This window comes from Gastrolobium bilobum, unplaced genomic scaffold (genome assembly GCF_033153095.1).
Source record: "Gastrolobium bilobum isolate Gb01-03AN ecotype WA unplaced genomic scaffold, APGP_CSIRO_Gbil_v1 utg16185, whole genome shotgun sequence".
In the NCBI taxonomy this organism is placed as follows: domain Eukaryota; kingdom Viridiplantae; phylum Streptophyta; class Magnoliopsida; order Fabales; family Fabaceae; genus Gastrolobium; species Gastrolobium bilobum.
This window is the reverse complement of record NW_026899733.1, coordinates 104,242-127,179: the sequence shown is the minus strand read 5'-3', so window position 1 is coordinate 127,179 and position 22,938 is coordinate 104,242. Positions and strand designations below refer to the sequence as shown.

At 32.0% G+C, this 22,938-nt stretch overlaps 2 protein-coding genes and 1 pseudogene across 2 annotated transcripts; all 3 read left to right on the top strand.

Moving 5' to 3' along the window:
* Window positions 1-6,143: 6,143 nt before the first annotated feature.
* LOC133293126 (uncharacterized) lies at window positions 6,144-10,888 on the top strand. Its single transcript, XM_061491663.1, has 3 exons — window positions 6,144-6,275; window positions 7,033-7,243; window positions 10,420-10,888. Exons 2-3 carry the CDS (start codon window positions 7,062-7,064, stop codon window positions 10,604-10,606), a joined length of 369 nt encoding a protein of 122 aa, XP_061347647.1. The 5' UTR covers window positions 6,144-6,275; window positions 7,033-7,061; the 3' UTR covers window positions 10,607-10,888.
* Window positions 10,889-13,437: 2,549 nt separating this feature from the next.
* On the top strand, window positions 13,438-17,128 carry LOC133293137 (uncharacterized). Its single transcript, XM_061491675.1, has 7 exons — window positions 13,438-13,472; window positions 13,610-13,745; window positions 14,605-14,708; window positions 15,225-15,396; window positions 15,495-15,632; window positions 15,748-15,979; window positions 16,065-17,128. The coding sequence occupies exons 1-7, from the start codon at window positions 13,438-13,440 to the stop codon at window positions 17,126-17,128; spliced, it is 1,881 nt and encodes a 626-aa protein (XP_061347659.1).
* Window positions 17,129-18,050: 922 nt separating this feature from the next.
* On the top strand, window positions 18,051-19,362 carry LOC133293128 (probable caffeoyl-CoA O-methyltransferase At4g26220; annotated as a pseudogene).
* Window positions 19,363-22,938: the final 3,576 nt, after the last annotated feature.

Genomic DNA, 22,938 nt, shown 5'->3' with positions numbered 1-22,938 from the left:
CTTGGTTCAGAGAGTCATATGAACATCTTGTCAATGGTGCATTAATCTAATAAACACTAAGAGATATGTGTTAATTATACCTCTTCATATATGACCTCAGTTTCACTTGCCTGCAAAACAGAAAGCAAAAGAAAACCAGAAGAAAATTAATTACAGATTAGTATGGGATAATTGTGCACAAACCCAGAGAGAGAGAGAGACCACGAAGAATTGTTGACGTTGAGCTCTGAAGTTTTGTCGTGATCTTTTTTTTAATTTTGTAGAGAAGGGTATGAATGGGAAATAAGGTAACAGAAGAAAAGTGGGTTTTGGATTACAAAAAACAGAGTCTTTTGATGAGTGAAATAGGAAACAGATATTATTGCATGGAAATTAGGGAATCACATAAGTGTGAGATAAGAGTGCCATTAGCTTCTCCTAATCTCCTTTTATAGACGAGAGAGAGAGAGTGTGCGCGTGTGTATCCATTTGCTGTGTGTATCCAATGAAGCAATGTTTATCCCACTAGGCTTGGCCCACCCTTTAATTCTTTGCTAATGTAAAAATGCTTCTAACTAAATTGTAGATATATTATTAATTAATAGTTAATTATATAACAATAATTTGTTGATCAAACATTTGGATGCTATATATAATAAATTTTCCTTATTTATCTCAATCCTTATCAAGTTGGAACGAATGACGTTGTGGATCACTTGGCAGGTATTAAGATTTGGTTTAAATTTTCAATTCATAATTAATAGAAGATATGCACACACACATAAAAAAATAAGAACAAAGAAAAAAGAAAAAGAGTGGTTGAATTGATCAATAGAAAGGGTCAAGAAGGTGTGGCATAGGTTTTAGATTATTATGCAAATTTAATACAAAAGAAGCACTTCTTTTGTGGATTGAATCTTGGCATTTAATTCATTTAAATGAACCAAGTAACACATTTAAGCTAAATTTTCTATACAATCGCACTCACTGATCCAATAACTATTTTTGAAACATAAGTAATTAATCACTTATCAGCTGGTATTTAATTTATTTAAATGAACCAAGTAATACATTGAAGCTAAATTTTCTATACAATCGCACTCTCCGGTCCAATAACTATTTTTAAAACATAGTAATTAATGACTTGTCAGCTGGTATTTAATTCATTTAAATAAACCAAGTAACACATTCAAGCTAAATTTTCTTCTCGAATTAAGTCAATAATTTGATCGCAAAGACAGCCTTAGTCCTTTTTCAATTGGTCTAGTTTGCTTGTATTTCTTACCAAATTTCCTCTTCAATTCTCATCAACACTGTTTGTCGAGGACAACAGAATATGAAATAGTTAAATCCCACATCATCATTGCTAGGGGTAAAAGTAGATTAGGTTAAGTCAAACTTTATCCTAAAAAGTTCAAGCCTATATTAAAAAATTCAAATTTGATCTGACCCGATAATATAATACGAGTCTAACTGTTAACCTGACTTAACTCATTTATAAAAAAAAAATAGTCTGACATGATTCACTAATCTTTTAATTTTTAACTTACTCAAACATATCTATTAATAAAAAATTATTTCGGAATGTAGGAGTTTAGAAGAAACCTCCGTTCAAAATGAGGAGGGATATATTCATAAATTTTCTCTATTAGTTTGCCAGGAATTGGATCTCCCCTACAAAATTTTAGTTACAAGCATGAGAGGCCATCATACAAATAAAAAACAGTCAACACAATCATTCATCATAGAAACTAGCATGTTACGGAAGCACATCGGCAGAAGCAACAAACGAAACACAATTATCATGCGAGATGCATGAATAAAGTACAATTAAACGAGAGTTTATGAATAATAGAAGAACACAGCTACTAAAATACGCAGTTTTTTAAGCTGGAAAAGTCATAAAAATTTAATAGATAGACTCCTTTTGAACTTTAAACTTCAAACTGCTCAAAAGACCATTCGATTGCCAATTGTATGCATAAAAAAATATGGCATTTTTCCTTATGTTCATTTCTTACGTGACCTGGAATATTTATATTACCAATTTTTTTACTATCATTTTAATTATCATTGGATTTAAAAGTTATTTTTCTTTTTACTCTCTTCATTTAACTTTTCATCTAATCCAATTATGATTAGAATGATAATAGAGTGATAGAAGAAATAATTTATAATATTAATATCCTACCTCTTCTTCCATATCATCAAATTCAAACTATTATTTTAACAAGAAATCAAAGAGCCCTAAAGAAGAAAGTGTACCACTTGGTCAAACGGCTTCAGACATCCTTCCTCTTCTTTGTTAAAATTATGGATTCTGTTGTAGTGTTTATTTCTTTGTTATATGAGTTTCTAACCCTCAAAACGACGTAACTTTATCTCATGTGGTAGGAAAAATAATAAACCCTTATATATTTTGTACAAATGTAGAATATTTTTTGTGCAGTCAATGTAGAGAAATTATTTACATTGATCCCAAAATAATGTCATTTTGATATGAAAATTAATGTATTTTTATAATTATAATTTATTTTAGGATTATAATAGTCTTTCTCATTATAATTTTTAATATTTCAACCTAAAATAACATCATTTTAGGAGTGAATGTAAATAATTTATCTAAATTAACTATAGAAACATTAAAACCTATTTATATTGATGGGTTCATTTTTTCTGCACTTAATGCAGATAAGTTATCTGCATTGAGCTTAAAACGACATCGTTTTAGGACGAAAATCAATGTATTTTTGTAATTTTAATTTATTTCAGGGTTATAATAGTCTTTATAATTATAATTTTTTTAATATTTTAAAATCAAAATGACATCGTTTTTGGAATAAATGCAGATAACTTATATGCAGTAACTGCGGAAACATTTTTCTGTATATTAAAGGTGTTCGCGGTCTGGATTGGATCAGTTTTGGAAGCAAAAATCATCCGATCCAATCTCTTCGCTTTAGATTTTTTTTCAAATCCGATTCAATCCAATCTAATTTTTTTCGGTTTGGTTTAGATCAAATTTCGATTTTTTGAAAATCTTAAAATTTGTTTCAAGATTATTGTGCAAATAACATCTTTTGTACATATTGACTTTGAATATTTATTTTTTTGAAATACAAAAAGATAATATAGCTTTTTTTTTTGGGCAATGAGATATAAAGCTTTACAAAGATGAAATTTTGTTGATGGGTTAAAGGATCTTTGGTTTAGGAATTTTTGGATTATGATTGGGGAAAGACCCAAGTAGATAGAGAAAAATTAATATACTGGATCGGTTTTCATCAACCAATCCGAAAACCGATCTAATCCAATTAAAAATTGCGGTTTTTTTTTTCGATTATTGTTTTTTCGATTTTCGGTTTATTTGGTTATCGGTTTTTCGGTTTGGTCATCGTCATCGCGGTTTGAATCGGTGGATGAACACCCCTATTGTATATTGATATATTTAACTACTTAATTTTGTTTTGTTTGTTTGAAACAATATTTACCTGCCTTTTCTAATTTTAGATACATAATTTAAAGAAAAAAATTATCTATTTATAAGTTATGTTAGTACATTAAGTGAACTTCTAATAACACACAAAATATATATAATTTTTTTATCTTTATTTATTTCTTTTGAAAAATTTTATAATTAAATTTAAATTATGTTTTTCCTTTTCTCTTACAATTTTATTAAACAAGACTATTTTCACATAGTGAATATTTAATAACTCATCATTTACTTTAAATTTAAGATAACTTCACAATTTACTTGATAATTAAATAATTAATAATAAGTTCACCAAAAAAAATAATTATTAATAATATTAAATGCATAACAATGAAATTTTATATAGATATAAAATATAAACTCTTAATAGGGCATATTTTTTTAATTAAAATAAAAGTTTATTTTATTTTACAATTCATTTGATTTGTCAGCATTAGGCAAACTCGTAATTTTTTTTTTCCAAAAAAAAATTAATTTTGATATATTGAAATAATTTATTTAATTTTGTTTGAAATAATTTTATAATAATAAAATATTGAAATATATATATATATATATATATATATATATATATATATATATATATATATATATAATATAAGGGTTTAATTTTCTTCTTGAAAATATTGGTTGGGTGAGGCCTTGGCAGTAGGGCTGAAAGTGGGCTAGGCTGAGCTTTATCTCGAAAAGTCTAAATTTATGTCAAAAAATTTCAATTTGACCTGATTCGATATCATAATACGAGTCCAACTGTTAATCTGACCTGACACATTTATAAAAAACTAAATGGCCTGACCTGACCTATTAGCATGTTAATTTTTAACTTCCAAGCAGAACCATGAATTAACTTCACAAAATACTCAAATTCTGTTGTTAAAACAAAAATAACAATTTCAACGTCCCAACAGAACCATGAATCACAACAACTTATCACAATCTCTATTTAAGTCGCTTGAAAAGCAAAATATTCAAACTAAATAACATATATTTCATCAGATCCAACAAGCAAATCCATACTATGTAAATTAAAATAACTTTATGAATTCTACAAACACATCATGATGCTTGTAGTAGCCAAAAACTTTTCATCATCTTCTATCCCGAGTAAATACAATTTCAAGGTTACATAAGTTGGCAAACAATTTGAATATGTAGAAATCGAAAAACAATATTAAAGAATAGAAAGAAAATAAGATTAAGAAACAAAAAATCTTTTTATACCTTTTGTTTTGTCTTCAAGCCGCTATACTTATTACGTAGCCAATCTCTCCACCACATATTTAAGCTTGGATGGTATCCTATGCCAAGATAGAACGATAAACATCAATTTCTCTTCCTCCATCACTAAATGTTGATTCTGATGTTATTGTAGAGATTGGTATAGATCTTACGCCCCTCTTAAAGATGGTATTGATAGGGATTGAACCTAGATCCTTCCACCACCTACTCAGCTCACATGCACCAACTAAGCTATCACCATTTGGTACTACCATGAATAATATTATTTTATTTTATTTAAAATAAATAATACAATATAGATCGACCTATAAAAAAAGCCTATGACCTTCTTCCTAAATAGGCTTTCTTAAAAGTGTGGGCTTGTTCTATTTACCTATATATAGTTGGCGAATCTTGCATGATTTGGGCTAGGTTGTGGGCCCCTATAGGCTGGCCGACCCACTTTCATCCCTACTTGAGAAGAAAAGATAAAGAAAAATATAAAAGGGCCCCACACAATCCCCTTTCTGGCTCTGTCTATAAAAAAAATTATTGTAGGAAAAATATTAAACTCATAATTTAAATATAATTATGCACACAATAACTTTTTAAGTTTTTTTTTAAATTATTATCTCATGCTTAAATTTTAACTTTTTTCTATATTTTTTTACCACAAGAAAGTGGGTGGCAAAGATTGAATTCTAGACCTTTTAGTCATTATGCAATTAACTCTTCAAAAAAGATTAAATTATTTAGTGAAGGCACATAAATAATTTTAGACTCTATTTGACTTGTACAAACTACTTTTAATTTAAAGTTAAAAAAATTAAAAAATAAAGATAAAAGTTATTGGTTATTATAGAAAGATTTTCTCAGGATTTAAAGAGGAAGATAGAATAATTTATAATTAAGGTAAATTATAAGAGTACATGATAAAATCTATGAATACAAATTTTGAATAAGGAGAAAATTGAAAAATAAATATAAGGACTCAAGAAATTTGATATATATCTTAAAAAATTCCTTATGAGAACTGTTAACTTTTTCTTTTTTTATTCATTATAAAATGTTTTTTATAATAATTTTTTTAAAAATTATATTTGGTTAAACTTTTATTTTTAAAGAAAGGAGAAGTGAGAAAAAGACCTACCAAACATGTACTTGTTATATCTAAAATAAAAATAAAAATCAATCCCTTCAAATAAATGATTATTATTAATAATTTTTTAATTAAATAAATAAAAGAAAGAAGTAGGTGCAAAGAAAATATATCTTTAAATTATGGTCAATAATAAAAATAATAAAAAATTATAATTCCATGGGCTTTAAACAGGTCATGGACTGTGCTGATTTAGAGTATATCCAAACAAGTCCAGACCAAACTGTTCAATCAAGAGAGAAGACAAAAAAAAAAAAAAAAAAAAAAAATTGAAAATAGAAAAGAAGGCACAAGGCTAATAGACTTCCCAGAAACACAGAAGAAAGAGCGTACTTGGTACTTGCAGCGTCGCAAGGTAGCGGCGGCGGCGACGGAGGCCAATCTCAACCAATTTCCGATTACTGCATTCGTCTAGTCAACAAGGTAATGTTCCTTCCCCTTCTATTCTTTTTGTTCCTCTTTCTTTCATTCCTGATCACTACACTTTGAGTTATTCGTTTTTGCTTTTCCTCTTCAGATCTTGTCTCTCTCGTTTTTTCGATCTTCATTCTGATACTCTACTTCCTACCATTTCGTCTACTAAACTAAAATACATGTTTTTTATTTTTTTTATTTCCATAAATTAGTTTTCAACTTTTCATTTATTGTTTTGTTTTGTTAGTGTCATAACGCAAAAAGGTTGAACATTTAGGGTTTTGACTTAGCACCGGAACCCAATTTTCCATTCAGGTATATATAGATTTGCCAAACAATCTCTTTAGGAAACTTGGAGCTGTCGTTGCTTGAGTTCTTATCTTATTCCATTGCTGTTTCCAGAATTTAAACAGGTTTATTTATAAATAGATTTGTTTGTTGTAATGGGATTTATTTAAGAAACAAAACCTTTGTGTTTCATGCGCTGAGGCTGTTCTTTCTCATATATATTTGTTTAATTGAAGTTCGATGCATTTCATATCAATGAATAGAAATGGTCAAGGTAACAACTAGCTACAATCCATCATATTGTATTGTAAATATTACTTGAAGATTAGGCCTTTTTGTAATGAATTTTCTTTGTATCCTGAATATTATCCGTGAGTAGCAGAATTTACGGGGTTTAAAATAAGAAATGTGGATTAGGAATGTTATATACTGTTCACCTGATGCCTTATTCTACATTGGCTTTTTTCTTTTGGTCCAGGGCTTTGTTCTGATCAACTTCCAGACTTGATGGCGTCAAAGTTGCGGCAGTTGCAGTCCAAAGCATGTCAAGCATCCCAATTTGTAACCAAGCATGGAACTGTTTACTACAAGCAGTTGTTGGAGGAGAACAAGCAATACATTCAGGAGCCTCCTACAGTAGAGAAATGCAACCTATTGGCGAAGCAATTGTTTTACACCCGCCTTGCTAGGTTATATTTTCTCTGTCCTTGTTTTTTTTTTTTTTTTTCTTGAAAATGTCTCTGGCTGGACTCACTGTATAACATTCTCTAATTCTATATGCTTGTTATTGATTTCAAATAGTTTTTTTAACATTCTTTATTACACTTTGATGTTGCTGGTCATGTCTAAATGTCTAATAGCTCCTCCCTTCCCCTCTGTAGACAAGGGAGGAAGCCCTGAAGGGCGAGATTTCAAGCTTTGAACTGACTGTTCAGTCATTTTTTTGGTACCGACACTTGAAAATCAAAGTAGGCCGTCAAGTCTTGCATCTTAATTTTGTATTAGATTAGTATTTGCTAGTTATTTAAAAAGAATGGACAGATGATCATGTAATCCACATTATTCCTTTCTCGGCATTGAAGTGCCAGTATGACGCAGCCCAGGAATTTGTTTGGAATTAGGGCTGGATGAAAAGGGAATACGTGGATAGGCTGGGTGGGTATCTGGGATAAGGGTTTGTGTGGGAGGAAATCTACCTCAGAGCTCAGACAGAAATCAGAGATAATCAGAATTGTGATCTTATCTTTTAAACAACCAACCACTCTCCGTTAAACCCGACTAGCGAGTGCGGGGTGGAGGTAATCTTTGTATGCAGCCTTACCCTTACATAATTGAAAAAAGGCTGTTTTCTGGATTTGAACCCATGATCTTTCTGTCATGAAAGAACAGCTTTATCACTGTTCTAGTTCGCCCCCTTTATCTTTTAAACAACCACCGGAAGATAAATTCAAAATATACTTTACTAAATATTGTTCTGAACTGCCTTAGAATGGCATGGCATTGCATCAAATAATTTCCGTAGATGGGCATACTGATTGATGTCCGGTGCTTGTTATCAGCATTTTGTTGGTGCTAAATTTATTCTTGCATGCCTAACATAGTAAACCAATTTGGATTGACACCAAAAGTTCCTTCAACTGAATGTATTGCAAAATATTACGTACATGTTAATTACCCAGAATAATTACTTCCAGAGGTTTCCAAACCCCTTAATAGGACCTGAACTGGCTGAACATAACATGCTCAAGTAAAATTCTGCCAAGTGTAGACCACTGTTTCTTACATTCCATTAACAGTTGTGCCTAGAGATTTTATTTGTTCAAAAAGATATAGCTCTAGCATCCTTTGTTTTTCCAACGAAGTGCTTTGGCAGTTTAGAAATGCATTGAATTGTAGTTGTAGCCTCAAAATAAGGTCTTAAAAAATAACTTCTGAATTTTAAAGAAAAATGGAATGGTTGTCAGTGAACAACATTTTTAATCAATATATTTGACCGCCATTCTAAATCATAGAATCAGAGCAGGGTGGATGATATGGCGTAGTGCATCTGGGTTTTTGTGTGACCGCAAAATGCCCTTATGCTAAAAGGAAAATTCTATAGAATAGCAGTAAGACTTGCAATGCTATATGGAGCTGAATGTTGACCAGCACATAGGCAACATGAGCATAAAATGGGAGTAGCAGAGATGAAGATGTTAAGGTGGATGTGTGGTTATACGAGAATTGATAAGATGAGAAATGAAGATATTCGACGAAAGGTAGGAGTACTACCGGTGGCTGAAAAAACGAGAGAACATAGATTGAGGTGGTTTGCGCACGTAATGAGAAGGTCCCTAGATGCTCCCGTAAGAGCAAAAGTTTGTTACCAAGAGCTCAACACAAAGAAAGGTAGAGGTAGACCGAAACTTACTTGGGGGAAGGTAATAAAGCAAGACTTAATGGATTGGGATATAGATTGGCGGACGGTGTGCCTTAGAACGAAATGGAGAAAAGCTATAAGCATGGTGGATGGTTAGACCCGTTGTTATTCCTATGTTCCAGATGGTCCCTTTTTAGTCCTTCTTCCTCTTCATCTCCCCTCTCTTCTTCTTTTCCCCTTCTTTTATCACTTTTATATATATATATATATATAGAGGAGAGACATTCTTACTACTAAAATTTTCTACTACCAACTTACTACCTATCTAATCACCATTGGATCAACATTTTCTCTTTTTTCCAAAACTTTGTAGCATTCTCTCTCTTTGATTCAATGGTGATTAGATAGGTAGTAAGTTAGTAGTAGAAAATTTTAGTAGTAAGAATATCTTCCCTCATATATATATATATTTACTATTTTATTTATTTATTTTTATTTTTTATATTTTTTCAATCCTTTCGTATCTTTTATTTGGGTTCATCTACCTCCGACCCCAATTAATTTGGGATAAAGGTGTTGTTGATGTCGATGTTGCCACTGAATGTTTTACATTTTGAAGTTTCTCCATAATCCATCGTAGTATGGTTTGACTGTATGCCTTGAATTTGGGCAGCTCATAATGTGCTTTTGAGTAGGAGTGGGAATGTCGGTGTCCTGCCATAAAACTGGTTAACCCGCTTTGCCCCAGCTATTGAAAATAGGTTGAAAATCTCAACCCATCTTGAGGTGGGTTGGCGGGTTAACTCGTCTATAGTGAAAAATGAAGAAAGAGAATCAAAGAGAAAGATTGAGTGAGATGTTTTACCCAAATTACCTAATTAAGGTTAAAAAAACTTGTTGGGTCAACCATTATCCAACACCCTTTAAGCGGGGCTGGTTAGAAAATGTAACCCAACCTGCCAAATTAGGCAGGTCAGGTGGGTTGACTTAATTGGTCAAACCCGTTTTGTCACCTCTACTTTTGAGGATATCTATAAGCACCATTATTTGTGTAGAGCTCCTTGTTTGTTGATGTAATCATGTTACTATTGATAACAAAGTAACCTTAGCTCATAAATTTCCACCCAACTTCAATGTCACAACAACTTGCTGCTTGTTGTTTATGTGCTGAAGCTCACTTCTATTGTTATTTAAATTTTTTGCGCTGGCAGCCTATGCTGCCTTCCCTCACTTTGGTAGCTATTTGCATATGTCAATGCGTGTGTTTCATTCCAATATGATCTTCGAATCAGACTTGCATTTCAGATTATGTCAGCCTGTCTTCACTACCATCCTTAGTGAATTAGCTAAGCAATGATATAGTGGATTCTGAATGGTCAAATGTCAGACACTTGCTAATTATAGATGAATATATATGTATAAACTGTCTATAATTTGCAATAGTCTGTTCTATGCCATTTAATTTTGGCTGCTTCTGCTACTATATGTAACTTCAATCTTTTGCAGTATTCCGGGTCGTTATGAGTCCTTCTGGAAGGAACTTGATCATGCCAAGCATTCATGGAAAAATAGGCAAGAGTTGAAGGTTGAAGATGTAGGTAGCGCTGCTTTGTTTGGCCTGGAGTGCTTTGCATGGTTTTGTGCTGGTGAGATTGTTGGAAGGGGATTTACTTTCACCGGTTATAATGTCTGACAATAACCACTTGAAAGTGTAGGTTTTAGCAGGGCTATATACTCCTAAAGCCATCTGCTCTGGTCATTTATACATTTTATGGATTATGGGCATTCTGCAAAGCAATTTGTGTTATTCTGAATTTTTTTTGGGAAAAAAGTTGAGAAACTAGTGGCTATGACAAGCCTCAATAACCCCTTGTATTTGAAGCGGGACGGACATTGTGTTGTTCTCTTGTCATGTTGGAAAGTTAGTGGTGGTACTCGACAATGAACATGCCCCTGCAATGTTTTTAGTATTTTTTTGTTATAATTTTTTTAAAATGATATTACTAATTTAGGTTCACATAAAATATTAAAATGAGAATAAAAAATTGTTGAATCTCCATATTGTTTTTTGGGCCTGTTGTTGAATTTGGGCTGGGCACATGAAAACTTGATGTTCAGCAAAGTAAGTGCTTTTTGTGGGGTATAATTTATTAAGAAGTCCAAGCTTGTTTACCAGTAGCGAATTAGCAATCGTTGGGCTTTCTGTTCTTTGATATTTTAATATGATAAATATAAGTGAAATGAAAGACCGCTACAAGCCTACGACGTAAAGAAATGGGTTCAAGTTTGTGAGTGGCCTCGGTCTCGAGGGTCTACATAGCTTTCCTCGCTCACCCAAGTGCAGTATCCTCCAAGAATTGAGGTGTTTGTGAATTTTCAGAACCACCTTTACCTCTTTTGTACGAAATAACTTGCTCTGACAGAAAAGAAAAATAAACTTCTGAATTAATATAATCCGTTTCTTGTGATCTCTTCGTTTAATTTGTGCATTATCAATTTGCATAAAGCACATGTTAAGAAATATGGAAAGGTAGATTTTTTTAGGAACGTCCTTTGTGATAAGTAAAATAAGTTACTTTAATATTATCTTATAGGGTGTTAGAGGTATGTTTGCTTGTCTGGGATTCTGAATGATAGGAAAAGGTTTATTTAGAAAATTATATTGGGGATACTCATAGAATTTGTGCTCAGAAAATGCTACTTATTCATAGTCCCTGAATGGCATTAGATATTTCGGAAGATGAATGATCAGCGAACAAGATTATTGAGAAGAGCACTTGGCCTTAAGCAGATTCATTGAGGCACTTAAACCAATACAGATTGGCATTGGATGATTACCTAGTTAGTCACGCTGCTGGCCCTCCATTCACATTTACCGTCAGTTAACTAAATATATGAAATAAGAAAACTTGAGGTTGAGGCAATAACGCAAGACCTTTTTTTTTTTTTTTTTTTTTTTTTTTGAAATCAATCATTATTATACCTTTTTTTGTTACTTATGCAACAAGGGTGGGTGTAATACAATATTCGTTTCGTAGTTTGAATTCAAAATCCCAAGTTTGGTGGTCGGTCCAGTTATCCAACTGGGGAGAGGACATGTGAGAGGGATGGGATGCCTGCCGGCGAGGTGAGGCTAGATTCTTCATCTAATGCTGACATGTGTCAAAGAAGAATCGTTATAGTTCAGTCCTCATAAATTATGAGCTATAAAATATATAATTTTTTTATGAAAAAATTATTTTTCTTGTAACAGGAGATGAAATTTATCTTTTGTGACTCTAAAACAATTCATTTTTGGGTTTAGGAAAAAAAAAGAAAAGAAGATATTTTAGAAATGTTATTTTCTTTTTGTATTATAAATTTTATGAAAAATACCTTGCAATTTTTTTCAAATCTCAAAACAACATTGTTTTGGAATTGTTAGAAATAATTATATTTTCTGTTTTTGGAGAAATATTAATCCTTTTTTATTTGCAAATTTATTAATATGATTAACAAAGTTTGATTATATGCACAATAAGGGCTATTTGACCATTTTGCCCCTCATTAATTAATTAATAATCATTTTGCCCCTCTTTAATCGACTACTTTGCATATTTAATCGACTAAATGGTTGTTGGGAGATTTAATCGACTAAATCTCCCTACTTAATCGATTAAAATCATATTGACTTATTTTTTTTTTTTTGTCAAATATGGAGATTTAGTCGACTAAATAGAGAGATTTAGTCGACTAAATCTCCCAACAGCCATTTTTTGTCTGTTTTGACCATTTAGTCGATTAAAAATGCAAGGTAGTCGATTAAAGAGGGGCAGATTAATAGATAGTTTCAAATCAGGAGAAAATGGTTATTAATTAATTAATAAGGGGCAATGAAAAAGCCGCACAATAAGTGTAAAACGTTAATGTTAAATTTTTTTACACTAATATTCATTAATTATTTAATACATAATTATTTATCACTACTCTGTTTTCTTAGTGACTAGTTATTACATAATGAATGAAAACGGATAACAACTAAAAGATGGTAGTCAGCCATGAATAGTAGACTTATTTAATAATTTAATATTTGAAAAAAAAGACTGATTTACTTATTTACATTATGATTTGTTTTCCATTCACCTTATCTTTTTCAAACAGAATCACTCTTAACAGTGGAAAAAGAAAACGGTTAAGGTTATCATTATCAAATAACATTAATAAAAAGAATTTGAGTTTGATTAGTGCTAGGAAACTTTGTTATCAGTATCGCTGTGAAGCTTGTGTTATCATTATTAAAAAGATTTGAAGCTTTTATTATATCATATCGTCATGAAATCATGTCCTTAGAGTAGTTCTTCCTCCTAAACTTTAATTGGGAAAAAATGGAGAAAAAATTATCGTACCCTTTGATTTATGCAAAGGTCCAATTAAACGGAGACATCAAAATTTCTTCATAAAATCCAATAGTCGTTACGCTTCAGAGACACAAACAATCAGAGTCCCTCTACTTCGTTCAAGTTTTGTGTTATGCTTTTACAAGCAATGCTAGGTCGTGGAAGCTTCAAGTCCTCAAAGTGGTACGAAACTATTGAATTTATTTATTTTTCCCTTAAATTTTTATTTTATTGATTTATGTATCATCAGTGGAGAAGGTTTCGATGATTCGAGAATCGAGAGAGTATGTATAGATTTGAATTTGATTTATTTGATGCAGCAAAACTGCATTGAAGCTTGCGATTTCACGGATAAAGCTTTTGAAGAATAAGAGAGAAGCCCATGTGAAGCAGCTTCGGAAGGAATTGGCCCAGTTGCTTCAGTCTCCCCATAACTACGCCGCGGCTAGAGTCCAGGTAATAAATTCAGAAACTAAATAAAAATTAATTCGATTATTCAATCCAAATATACGAGCCGATCTAATCCATATTAAATTGAAATTTTATACATATATTTTAAAAATAATGAAGTGCTAAATTTTTTTTTTCATATCATTCACATTTATTTATGAATTTATTTATTGTATTTTAAGTAAAACTTAATTTTCTATTATTATATCCACAGTTAATTATTGTAAATAACCAATTCAACTCAAAACTTAAGCGGTTGGATAAGGTTACATTAATGATTTTATATATCTCTAACGCATTCCCTCACACGAAAGCCGACTGGCTTGAAAGGTGGATAATGCATATGCTTACGTACCTGTGCTAAGAAATTTCACAAGACTTAATTAATTATTAACTAAATGAGGGGTATTGAGGATTGAACCTGTTGCATAAGGGCTCAGATATCATATAAAGAATCCATTCAATCCAAAAACTTAAGTTGTTGGTTGAGGTTACATTAATGATTTTATATATCTCTAATAATTATATTTAGAATTTTGATATATAATTTAGGAAATTATAATAAATTTATTTAAACTTATATGTACTGTATATCTGTATTTTGATGAATTAGTTTAGACTTATATTAATGTAATTTAATGAGATTAAATTTATATAAAAAAAAATGATAACAGACTTAATCTAAATGATTTTAATTGAATTGGGTTGAATTAAATCAAATTTACATTATAAAGCAAACAGAACCGATTAGATTAAATTGAAGCGGGGACAATTTGCTGGTAAGAAGGAAGTAATGAATGCTAAATAAAGGTTACAACATCTTTGTATTTTTTTTCTTTTGAATTTTGGCCTATTTTGCATTCAGGTTGAACAAGTTGTCACGGAAGAGAAGAAGATGGTAGCATATGATCTTATTCAGATATACTGCGAGCTTATTACTGCACGCTTGCCGGTGATTGAATCACAAAAGTATTTGAAACTCACCTAAACAACTCCAGCATGTGTCTTCATATTTAACATATGGATTTTTATCTAATTTAGAGGGATTATCATACGTATATATATATATGGGTTGCTCATTTCTGCTGTCATTGCTGATGGAAAAATTTGCAGCAAATATATTTACATAAAATACGGAGTCGGATCCTGAAATTAAAAAAAAAAAAATTTCCAAGATACGAAACCGGATCCTAGTAGAAGTAAGTGTTGCTGCAAATTTTCTGATCTCGAGCGACATGATAACTATTAAAGTCATATATATATATATATATATATATTTTTTTTTTTTCGAGATTGATTGTACTTATATTTATCATGCGCTTTGGCCTTACTTGTGTGTGTCTTAAGGGAGTAAGTACTGCATGAGGATTTTTCTTTCCGAAACTATTAATATTTGCAATCTAGAGACTAATTCATTATGATTGTGCATTGTCATTGTTGATCTTTCTTTCTTTCTTTTTTTCTTTTCTTTTTTTCTGTCTTCAGATACTGCCCCATTGATTTGAAGGAAGCAATTTCAAGTGTAATATTTGCATCTACAAGATGCTTAGATATACCTGAGCTCATGGATGTGAGGAAGCAAATTAAGGCTAAGTATGGAAAAGAACTTGTCTCAGCCGCTCTTGAATTACGCCCTGACTGTGGTGTAAATCACTTGGCAAGTTTCTCTACCTGCTTGAAGTTGGGAAGGATCATGTTAAATCTCATTTATAGTCACTTTTTTTTTTCCTTCCTAATTTAATGTTGTCTTTACAGTTGGTGGAGAAATTGTCTGCCAAAGCACCCGACGGTCCAACCAAGATCAAAATACTGAGTGCAATTGCTGAAGAGCATAATGTCAAATGGCAACCATCATTAGAAGAAAATGATGTGAATTCGTCTCATGATTTGCTGGTAGGCTTTGTTCATTATGGATGATCTACGATTGATTTTATATCATTATAGAAATATAAGTTTGTTGTATCAATATGCTGTATTTTATTATTTTTAACATTATTTATATGTTAAGGTTGGACCAAATACTTTTGAGAAGGCTACTTATGTTGAACCTCCTCAACTCCATGTTCCACATATTCGTGATGAAAAAGGACCTCCTGATTTTCGTGCTTCTTATCAACTTAAAGAAATACATGATATATCTTCAAATTCATGTGAGCAGAATGCATTTTTTGCTGCTAGAAAAACTGGTGGCGATCAATCAACAAAATCAGACAGGTCTAGTCCAGAAATCAGACCTTCAGGTAACTTTTTAAAATCACTTCATGAGAATTATCTTCTCTGAAGATGGTAATTATGTTACTGGATATTCGGGGTTGATTGTTACAGGAACTGGAAGTCAAGAAATGGATTTTAGAGATTCATATCCTGAAAGCATGAGTGCTTTTCCTATGAATAGACAGAATTGGAATATGGAATTCAAGGATGCTGTCTCTGCTGCACAGGCAGCTGTAGAATCTGCAGAACGTGCAAGCATGGCTGCAAGAGCAGCTTTAGAACTTTCCAACCGTGAAAAGTTAACAAGGCAGTATTCAAGTGGATCGCAGAGTTCTTCTGGCAGCGGGTTTAGAGGTGAAATACCTCAAGAATATACTTTTCATGCTGACAAACATCTTTCTACAGGTTCTGTTAATAGCACCTTTAACCTCAGAGAGTATTGCACCAATAGTAATGAAAATGTGGTGAAACGAAACCATCCAGCTTCATTGACATCTAACACTTCATTTCGTGATGATAACCCATTTCCCAATGTTTCTGGAATGGCTGAAATATATACTCATAATAACTTACAAGAGGCAAAGACCAGTACCAATAACCCTCACATTAAGAAAGGGAAAAGTGAAGCAAACAAGAAACCAAGCTCAAGGGCCTCAAATGCATACCTTGATTCTGATACCAGTGATTCTGAGGATGGACTTCCTAAACAAAATTTAGTCAGTCTTACCTGTCCCGTTGGTGGATTTTCTGTAAGGACGTTTGTTCCTTCAAAAACTGGTACACGCATAAGTTTGAAGGATGATGCTTTATCCAAGGCTTCTAAAACGGTTGGTACAGGACTTGGATGGAAGCCTTCAAGGGTTTCTTATGAGAGTAAAAATCAGAAGGCCTTCAAGGTTTCTTATGAGAATGGATCAGCAGAAAATGTAGCATCTAAGCCAGGTTCAGAACCTAAAAATATGTCTTCAAGTGAGGAAATTATAATATCATCTCCAAGGGTGCAACCTTCTAGTTCTCCACCTAAATTAATGATACCATATAGTGAAGAGGCTTCAAAATCTTTAAATTCTCACGGGGATATTCCCTCTGTGGAGAAGTCGTGTCATGTTCATCCAAAGCTACCCGACTGTGATTCCTTCCTTGCCTACTTCCTCTCTCTTAAGGGTCCTCAATAAAATTTCATTTGCTTGCATAGCAACATAGTGACACGTCACGTGCCTAGTCTTTATAGTTTATCATTCTTCTACAGCATGTGTGTTGGACATATGGATGCGTGACTTTAGCTTCCTGTTACTTGAAGAATATAGATTCTGTCAGAATACATGCTCAGGAGCTGTTAGTGTAGATGTATTGTGTGGACTGTGGAGGAAATTATTTTAAGTTATTTTCCTCTTTTCATTATGTAATGGGTTGTTTCTTTTCATGTTCTGAAGTGGGTAGTTTTCTTTTTTATGTTTAGTGGGTAGTTACTTCAAGTAAGCAGTTTATTTTATGTTATAAATGTTGTGATGTTGCAAAAAATCAGTGATTGTAATCTAATTCAGTTTGGTACCTCTGTTCCCATTTTTAACTTTTCATAATTCTTGCAGATTTGCAGATTTGCAGAAACAGTCTTTGCTTCTTTTACTACTAAAAATATCAACAGATTCATAAATGTATATTTCTTGTATAGATTCCAGTCAAAGCATAGGTTTAACTATCTCATTTTTGGTACATCTTTATTTCAGGACTCCTATCGAGATAAGGAGGGTTTGTTTAAAACATTATAATAATCAAATTATAAAAAGAAAAATTAAAATCATGTGTCCTAAGTGTCTTTGAAAACCATGAAAAGATGGTGATACATGAGCAAATATCGGTTCCCTTAAAGAAGCATCAAGATCGAAACGCATTAATGTCGGTACACTAAAAAGGAAAGAAAGAAAATAAAAAGCATTCTTCGCCTGAAAGATCCAAAAAGAAGCAATTCATGTTCATTAAAAAACTTGCTTACAATTCAGGTGTGGCTTCCTTTTCAACCCATTCTTTTGTATATGCCACCACACCAATGCATTCACTGATGAGCATGCCTGCATAACGTGTATGCGTTTAAGAGGAATGGATAATATATCAAAGCCAAGAGTTCTTCCCAATCCACTCATATTGCAGAGTCAGGGCTTACTGAAGGTTTATATATAAACAAATTTCTTGACATTTTCATTGTCTCCATACTACAATGCTTAGATTCTTGGATTCATTTTTCCTACTTAACCCAACGAGGCAACAATTATATGCCAGTATATACTGGAGACCAGCGTTTACCCACGAGAACCAGAGACTCTGAAAGAGCTAAGGAATGCCACTGCATGCCACCCTATGTAATTCTTCTTTCTAACACAGTTTTAGTGTTCTACCTTAACAAACATTGACATTAACACCATTATGTATCTAACATCAATTAGGAACTTTGTTTATATATGTAAAATGTAATATCATTTTCATTCATCAGGGGCTTCATGGGCACAACACCTGATGCGGGTTAGCTAATGGCCTTGCCTCTTGAAGCTTCTTAATGCTAAGAAGACAATTGAGGTTGGAGTTTTCACTGGATACTCTCTTCTCCTCACTGCACTTAACATTCCTGAGGATGGAAAGGTTTGCATATGCTTTCTGTTAGCTTTGCCGCCCCATGTGGTACTTTTCAACTCGAATTGGATATTAGATAACTTTTATCTATATAGATAGATAGAAGTTATCCAATCCAACTAATTCAATTCGAGCCGAAAAGGATTACAAGGGCAACAAAGCTTTCTTTACGAAGATTTTAATACAACTGAATTCAAATTCAAGATCACTGATTAAGCTGAAACAACCTCTTATCAGTTTATCCACGTGTTTGGTGTTATTAACTCAATTCAATTATATGCTTGTTGTAGATCATAGTCGTGGATCCCGGCAAAAAAGCTTATGAGATAGGAGTGCCATTCATTGAAAAGGCTGGTGTAGAACACAAGATTGACTTCATAGAGTCTCTGGCTTTGCCAGTTCTTGATGAACTCTTAGATGTAAGCATCTCCACAATACTTTGAAACTATTACATGGCAAGTCCTGAGTGTGAATTTTTTCTCTTTTGCTGTAGCCTGTAAATGAAGGGGCTTTTGACTTTGCCTTCGTTGATGCTGACAAAAATAACTATTGGAATTACCATGAGAGGCTTATCAAATTGCTTAAGATTGGTGGGATAATTGCCTATGATAACACACTCTAGGGAGGAACTGTTGCCTTGCCTGAAAAGAAAGTTTCAGAACCAAAAATAGAATGGAGACAGTATGCACTTGCATTCAACAAAGCCATTTCAAAGGATTCACGTGTTGAAATTGCTTTTGTTTCAATAGGTGACGGGATCAATATCTGCAGGCGTGTTAGCTGATTTTCGTCCCAACATTGCATTATGATCAATAATCTAAGCCTTTGTAAGGCACTATTTAAGTGAATTAATAAAATTATATTTACTTGATAAAACTTTTGGATCCTGAAACTTTAAGTCTTATCTCTCTAGGGTTTCCCCCCCTAAGAATTATATATATCTCACATTAGTATTAATTTTGATTTAAGGAATAAAGAGGATGAGGGTAATTTAGCAAAAGGATAAGAAATTTATGAAAGGATATAACATCTGATGCCGTTACAAATAAGTAAGTGGCTTTTGTTTTTAAAATGAATACAGAAAATATAGAATCCTCATTGTCTACTCATTACATTGCATAGAAATGATAAGGATCTGAAAATATATATATATATATATATATATAAAATAAAGTTATGGACATAATACCTATACAGGTGTTATAGTTACAACTGTGAGGGACGTCTCACTATATATCTATAAGTCCATAAGGGACAGACACATACAATAGCTTATATGGGGTCTAAAAACCCATAAAATAGCTTTAGATGACTAACAATATTATATTTGTGTACATGATCTTTCTCTGAGTTTTGTGAAGCTATATATGCTTGCTTACTTGCTAAAATATAGTATTAATCAAGGCAGGCCCTTGAATCACTGTAGAGTATGGTAGTCAGTTTTACAATTTAATGGAATTCACATTTTATCCCGTTGGAGTTTTATTTTAGGATACTAAGCTAAAGGTACCAGCCCCAGTAACAAGTGAATTTGTATATACAAAGGAGGAATGCTTTTGTGCCAGTGTTTTGTTGGTGTATTTGCAACTGTTTGCATTTTGAGAGTTTCATAAATCTTGTAATTAGAGTATTTTGGAATCTTTGCGTTTGAATGAATGTACGTATATTTGTGAGTCAGCTGTGGAATTTACCGGTGTAATAGAACACCCTTAGGTGGGATGTTAATAAATTTTTCTCTTTCTTTTTTAGTTATGTGGCACACTATTTATCAAATACATATATAGTAGAATGTGTTCTCAGCTATGAAGCACCGACACTTCAAAAATCCTGACGTGTCGTGTTCGATACTTCTCGACACTCCGACACTCCCCGACACTCCAACACGCGTTATAAAAATTCAAAAAAAGATTCAAATGTTGCGTTGCGTTGAGTTTTTAGTTTCAACTATTAGATTCGTTGGATTATGATTACTATTTTATTGAGTTTAATATAAATATCTGAAATATCTTATGTTTCTTTGCAAAATTGATGAATATTATAAGTTTAGTTTCATTTTTTTGTTAAATTATTGAATATTAAATATAATATACACTACATAAATTAAAAATATTATTTAATATTAAAACGTGTCGTAACGTGTCGAAATCTAATATTTTTTAGAATTAACATGTCAGAATGTCGTGTCGTATCGTCTCACGTGTCCCGTGTCAGTATCAGTGCTACATAAGTTATCAGAATCAAACACACACTACTTATTAATTATAAATTCTCTCTTGATGGCAATAAAAATAATTTGGGTTATTAAACATATTTTTTATGCACAGAAAATGTTCCCAAACATAGAAATAAATAAAAAATATTTCTCTTCAAAAAAGGCTGTGGAAAATGGTTGATGGTGCCTCTTTAGAGTGATTCATTATCTTTGTGTTGTGTGTGTTTACTTTTTCAAGGTTTTGCCAACTGAGAGGCTAAGAACGTGCATGACAATGTTCCCAGCAACAATTTTTTTCTTTTTTAGTTTGGAAAAAAATGGCTAAAAATAATATTTGATAAAATTGATTTATTTGTTTGTTCCCAAGAAGGACAAATTGACATATATAAGAATTTTCTTTTTGGTTTTTTGTTTTCTTACACACTATTTATTAAATGAATAGTTAGTAAAACATGTTACCAAGATTAAATACACACTATTTATTAACATGAGATTTTGATGTTCGAATTGACCTGCATTTATATTAGTGTGATATGTGCATTGACAAAAAATAATACGAAAATATTCATTTCATGTTGGGTTTAAACTACAAACAAACTTGCATTTCTATGGTTAATTACATTATTGACCAATAAGTCATGTAATGTCGTGTTATTATTAATTATCATTGTTAATTAATGAATATCGAGTTATTCATACCTATCACGTTATATTAACCTGGAAAAAAATGAATGAATTCTATTCCTATTAAAAATTTTACCAACATTTACAAAATAAAAAAAAATTTACCAACTATTTGGATTGAGTTTTGAAAAGGACTACTTTAATTCAAAATCTTAAGGTATTGAGTGAAACTTAATTAATTATTTTGTATCTTTTGTATATTTCTAACACATTCTCTCACGCAGAGTCTTTTAGATTTGAAGCACAGATATGACACAAGCTCATTCTTTGTCTATCTTATGCTTTTTCTTAATTCTATTTGAAAGTGGGGTTGGAAAGAATTGAACTCATGATTACTTAAACTCTAATATCATGAAAAGAATAATTTCAACCCAAAATCAAACAAGACTTAATTAATTAATTTATATCTTTTGTATTTGTCTGTAAAATTTAGTTATGTTGGTGGGACCCATTTATGTTGCTACTTAAAGCAACTTTCTATCTTTTTCTCTTTTTTTAATTAAAAAGAAAAAAGAAAAATGGAAAAGGCAAAATTTTCTTAATTATGGCATGAATTGTACCTCTATGGTTACGGTTATAATAAATAAAAAAGAAAAGAAAAAGGAAGAGAACGATGTTGCATGGGGAGTAAAAGGATAGGAATTTTGGCGCCATTGACAACTTGGGAGGTGGGTGTGGTGACTTGGATATGTCATTTGAAAATGATTTAAAATTGATCAATATCTGAGTGAGGCGACGTTGCTAGTTTTGGGTGGTGCACGTCAGAGGCATGTGAACGTTGGAATAGGAAAAAAAAATTGGTGCTCCGACTCCTCCATGTGATTCTTCCAGTCAGTAAATGACATTTGTATAAAAATGTATTTTTTATTTCTCCTCTTTTATTTTTTTTCAATAATTATTTTATTTTAATTGATTTGTACCATTGAATCAACGGTGGTCCAAAATCACCAAAATTCTTCTCCTTGGAATAATAGTCCCTTATCATATATATTAACATTGGTGCTAGTGCATAGTGGTGTTTTTACTTTTTACTAGTTGAAGCCGTGGTGGGCTGTTTTTACTTTTTACTATTCCTTTTCCCCCATCAAAGTCTCCCGTACTTTTATGTTTGTTCTCGGAGTAAATATTATTTTTGGTCCTCAGCAAATTTTACGATGTCCGATTTAGTCCCTAGCAAATAAAAAAGCTCATTGTGATCCCTAAGAAATTCAAAATAGACCAATTTAGTTGAAATCGTGGTTTCTCACAATTTCAAAAAAGGCCCGTATTAGTCCTCAAAAGGACTAAAATGGGTTCATTTTATATTTCTTAGAAACCACAATAGACCTTTTTATTTACTAGGGACTAAAATGAGCATCGTAAAATTTACTAAAGACAAAAAAAAAGTATTTACTATTGTTCTTATTAATTTCTCATGCTATTCTGTCGGGCCTTTGATTGTTTGGTACTGCTGTAATATTGATA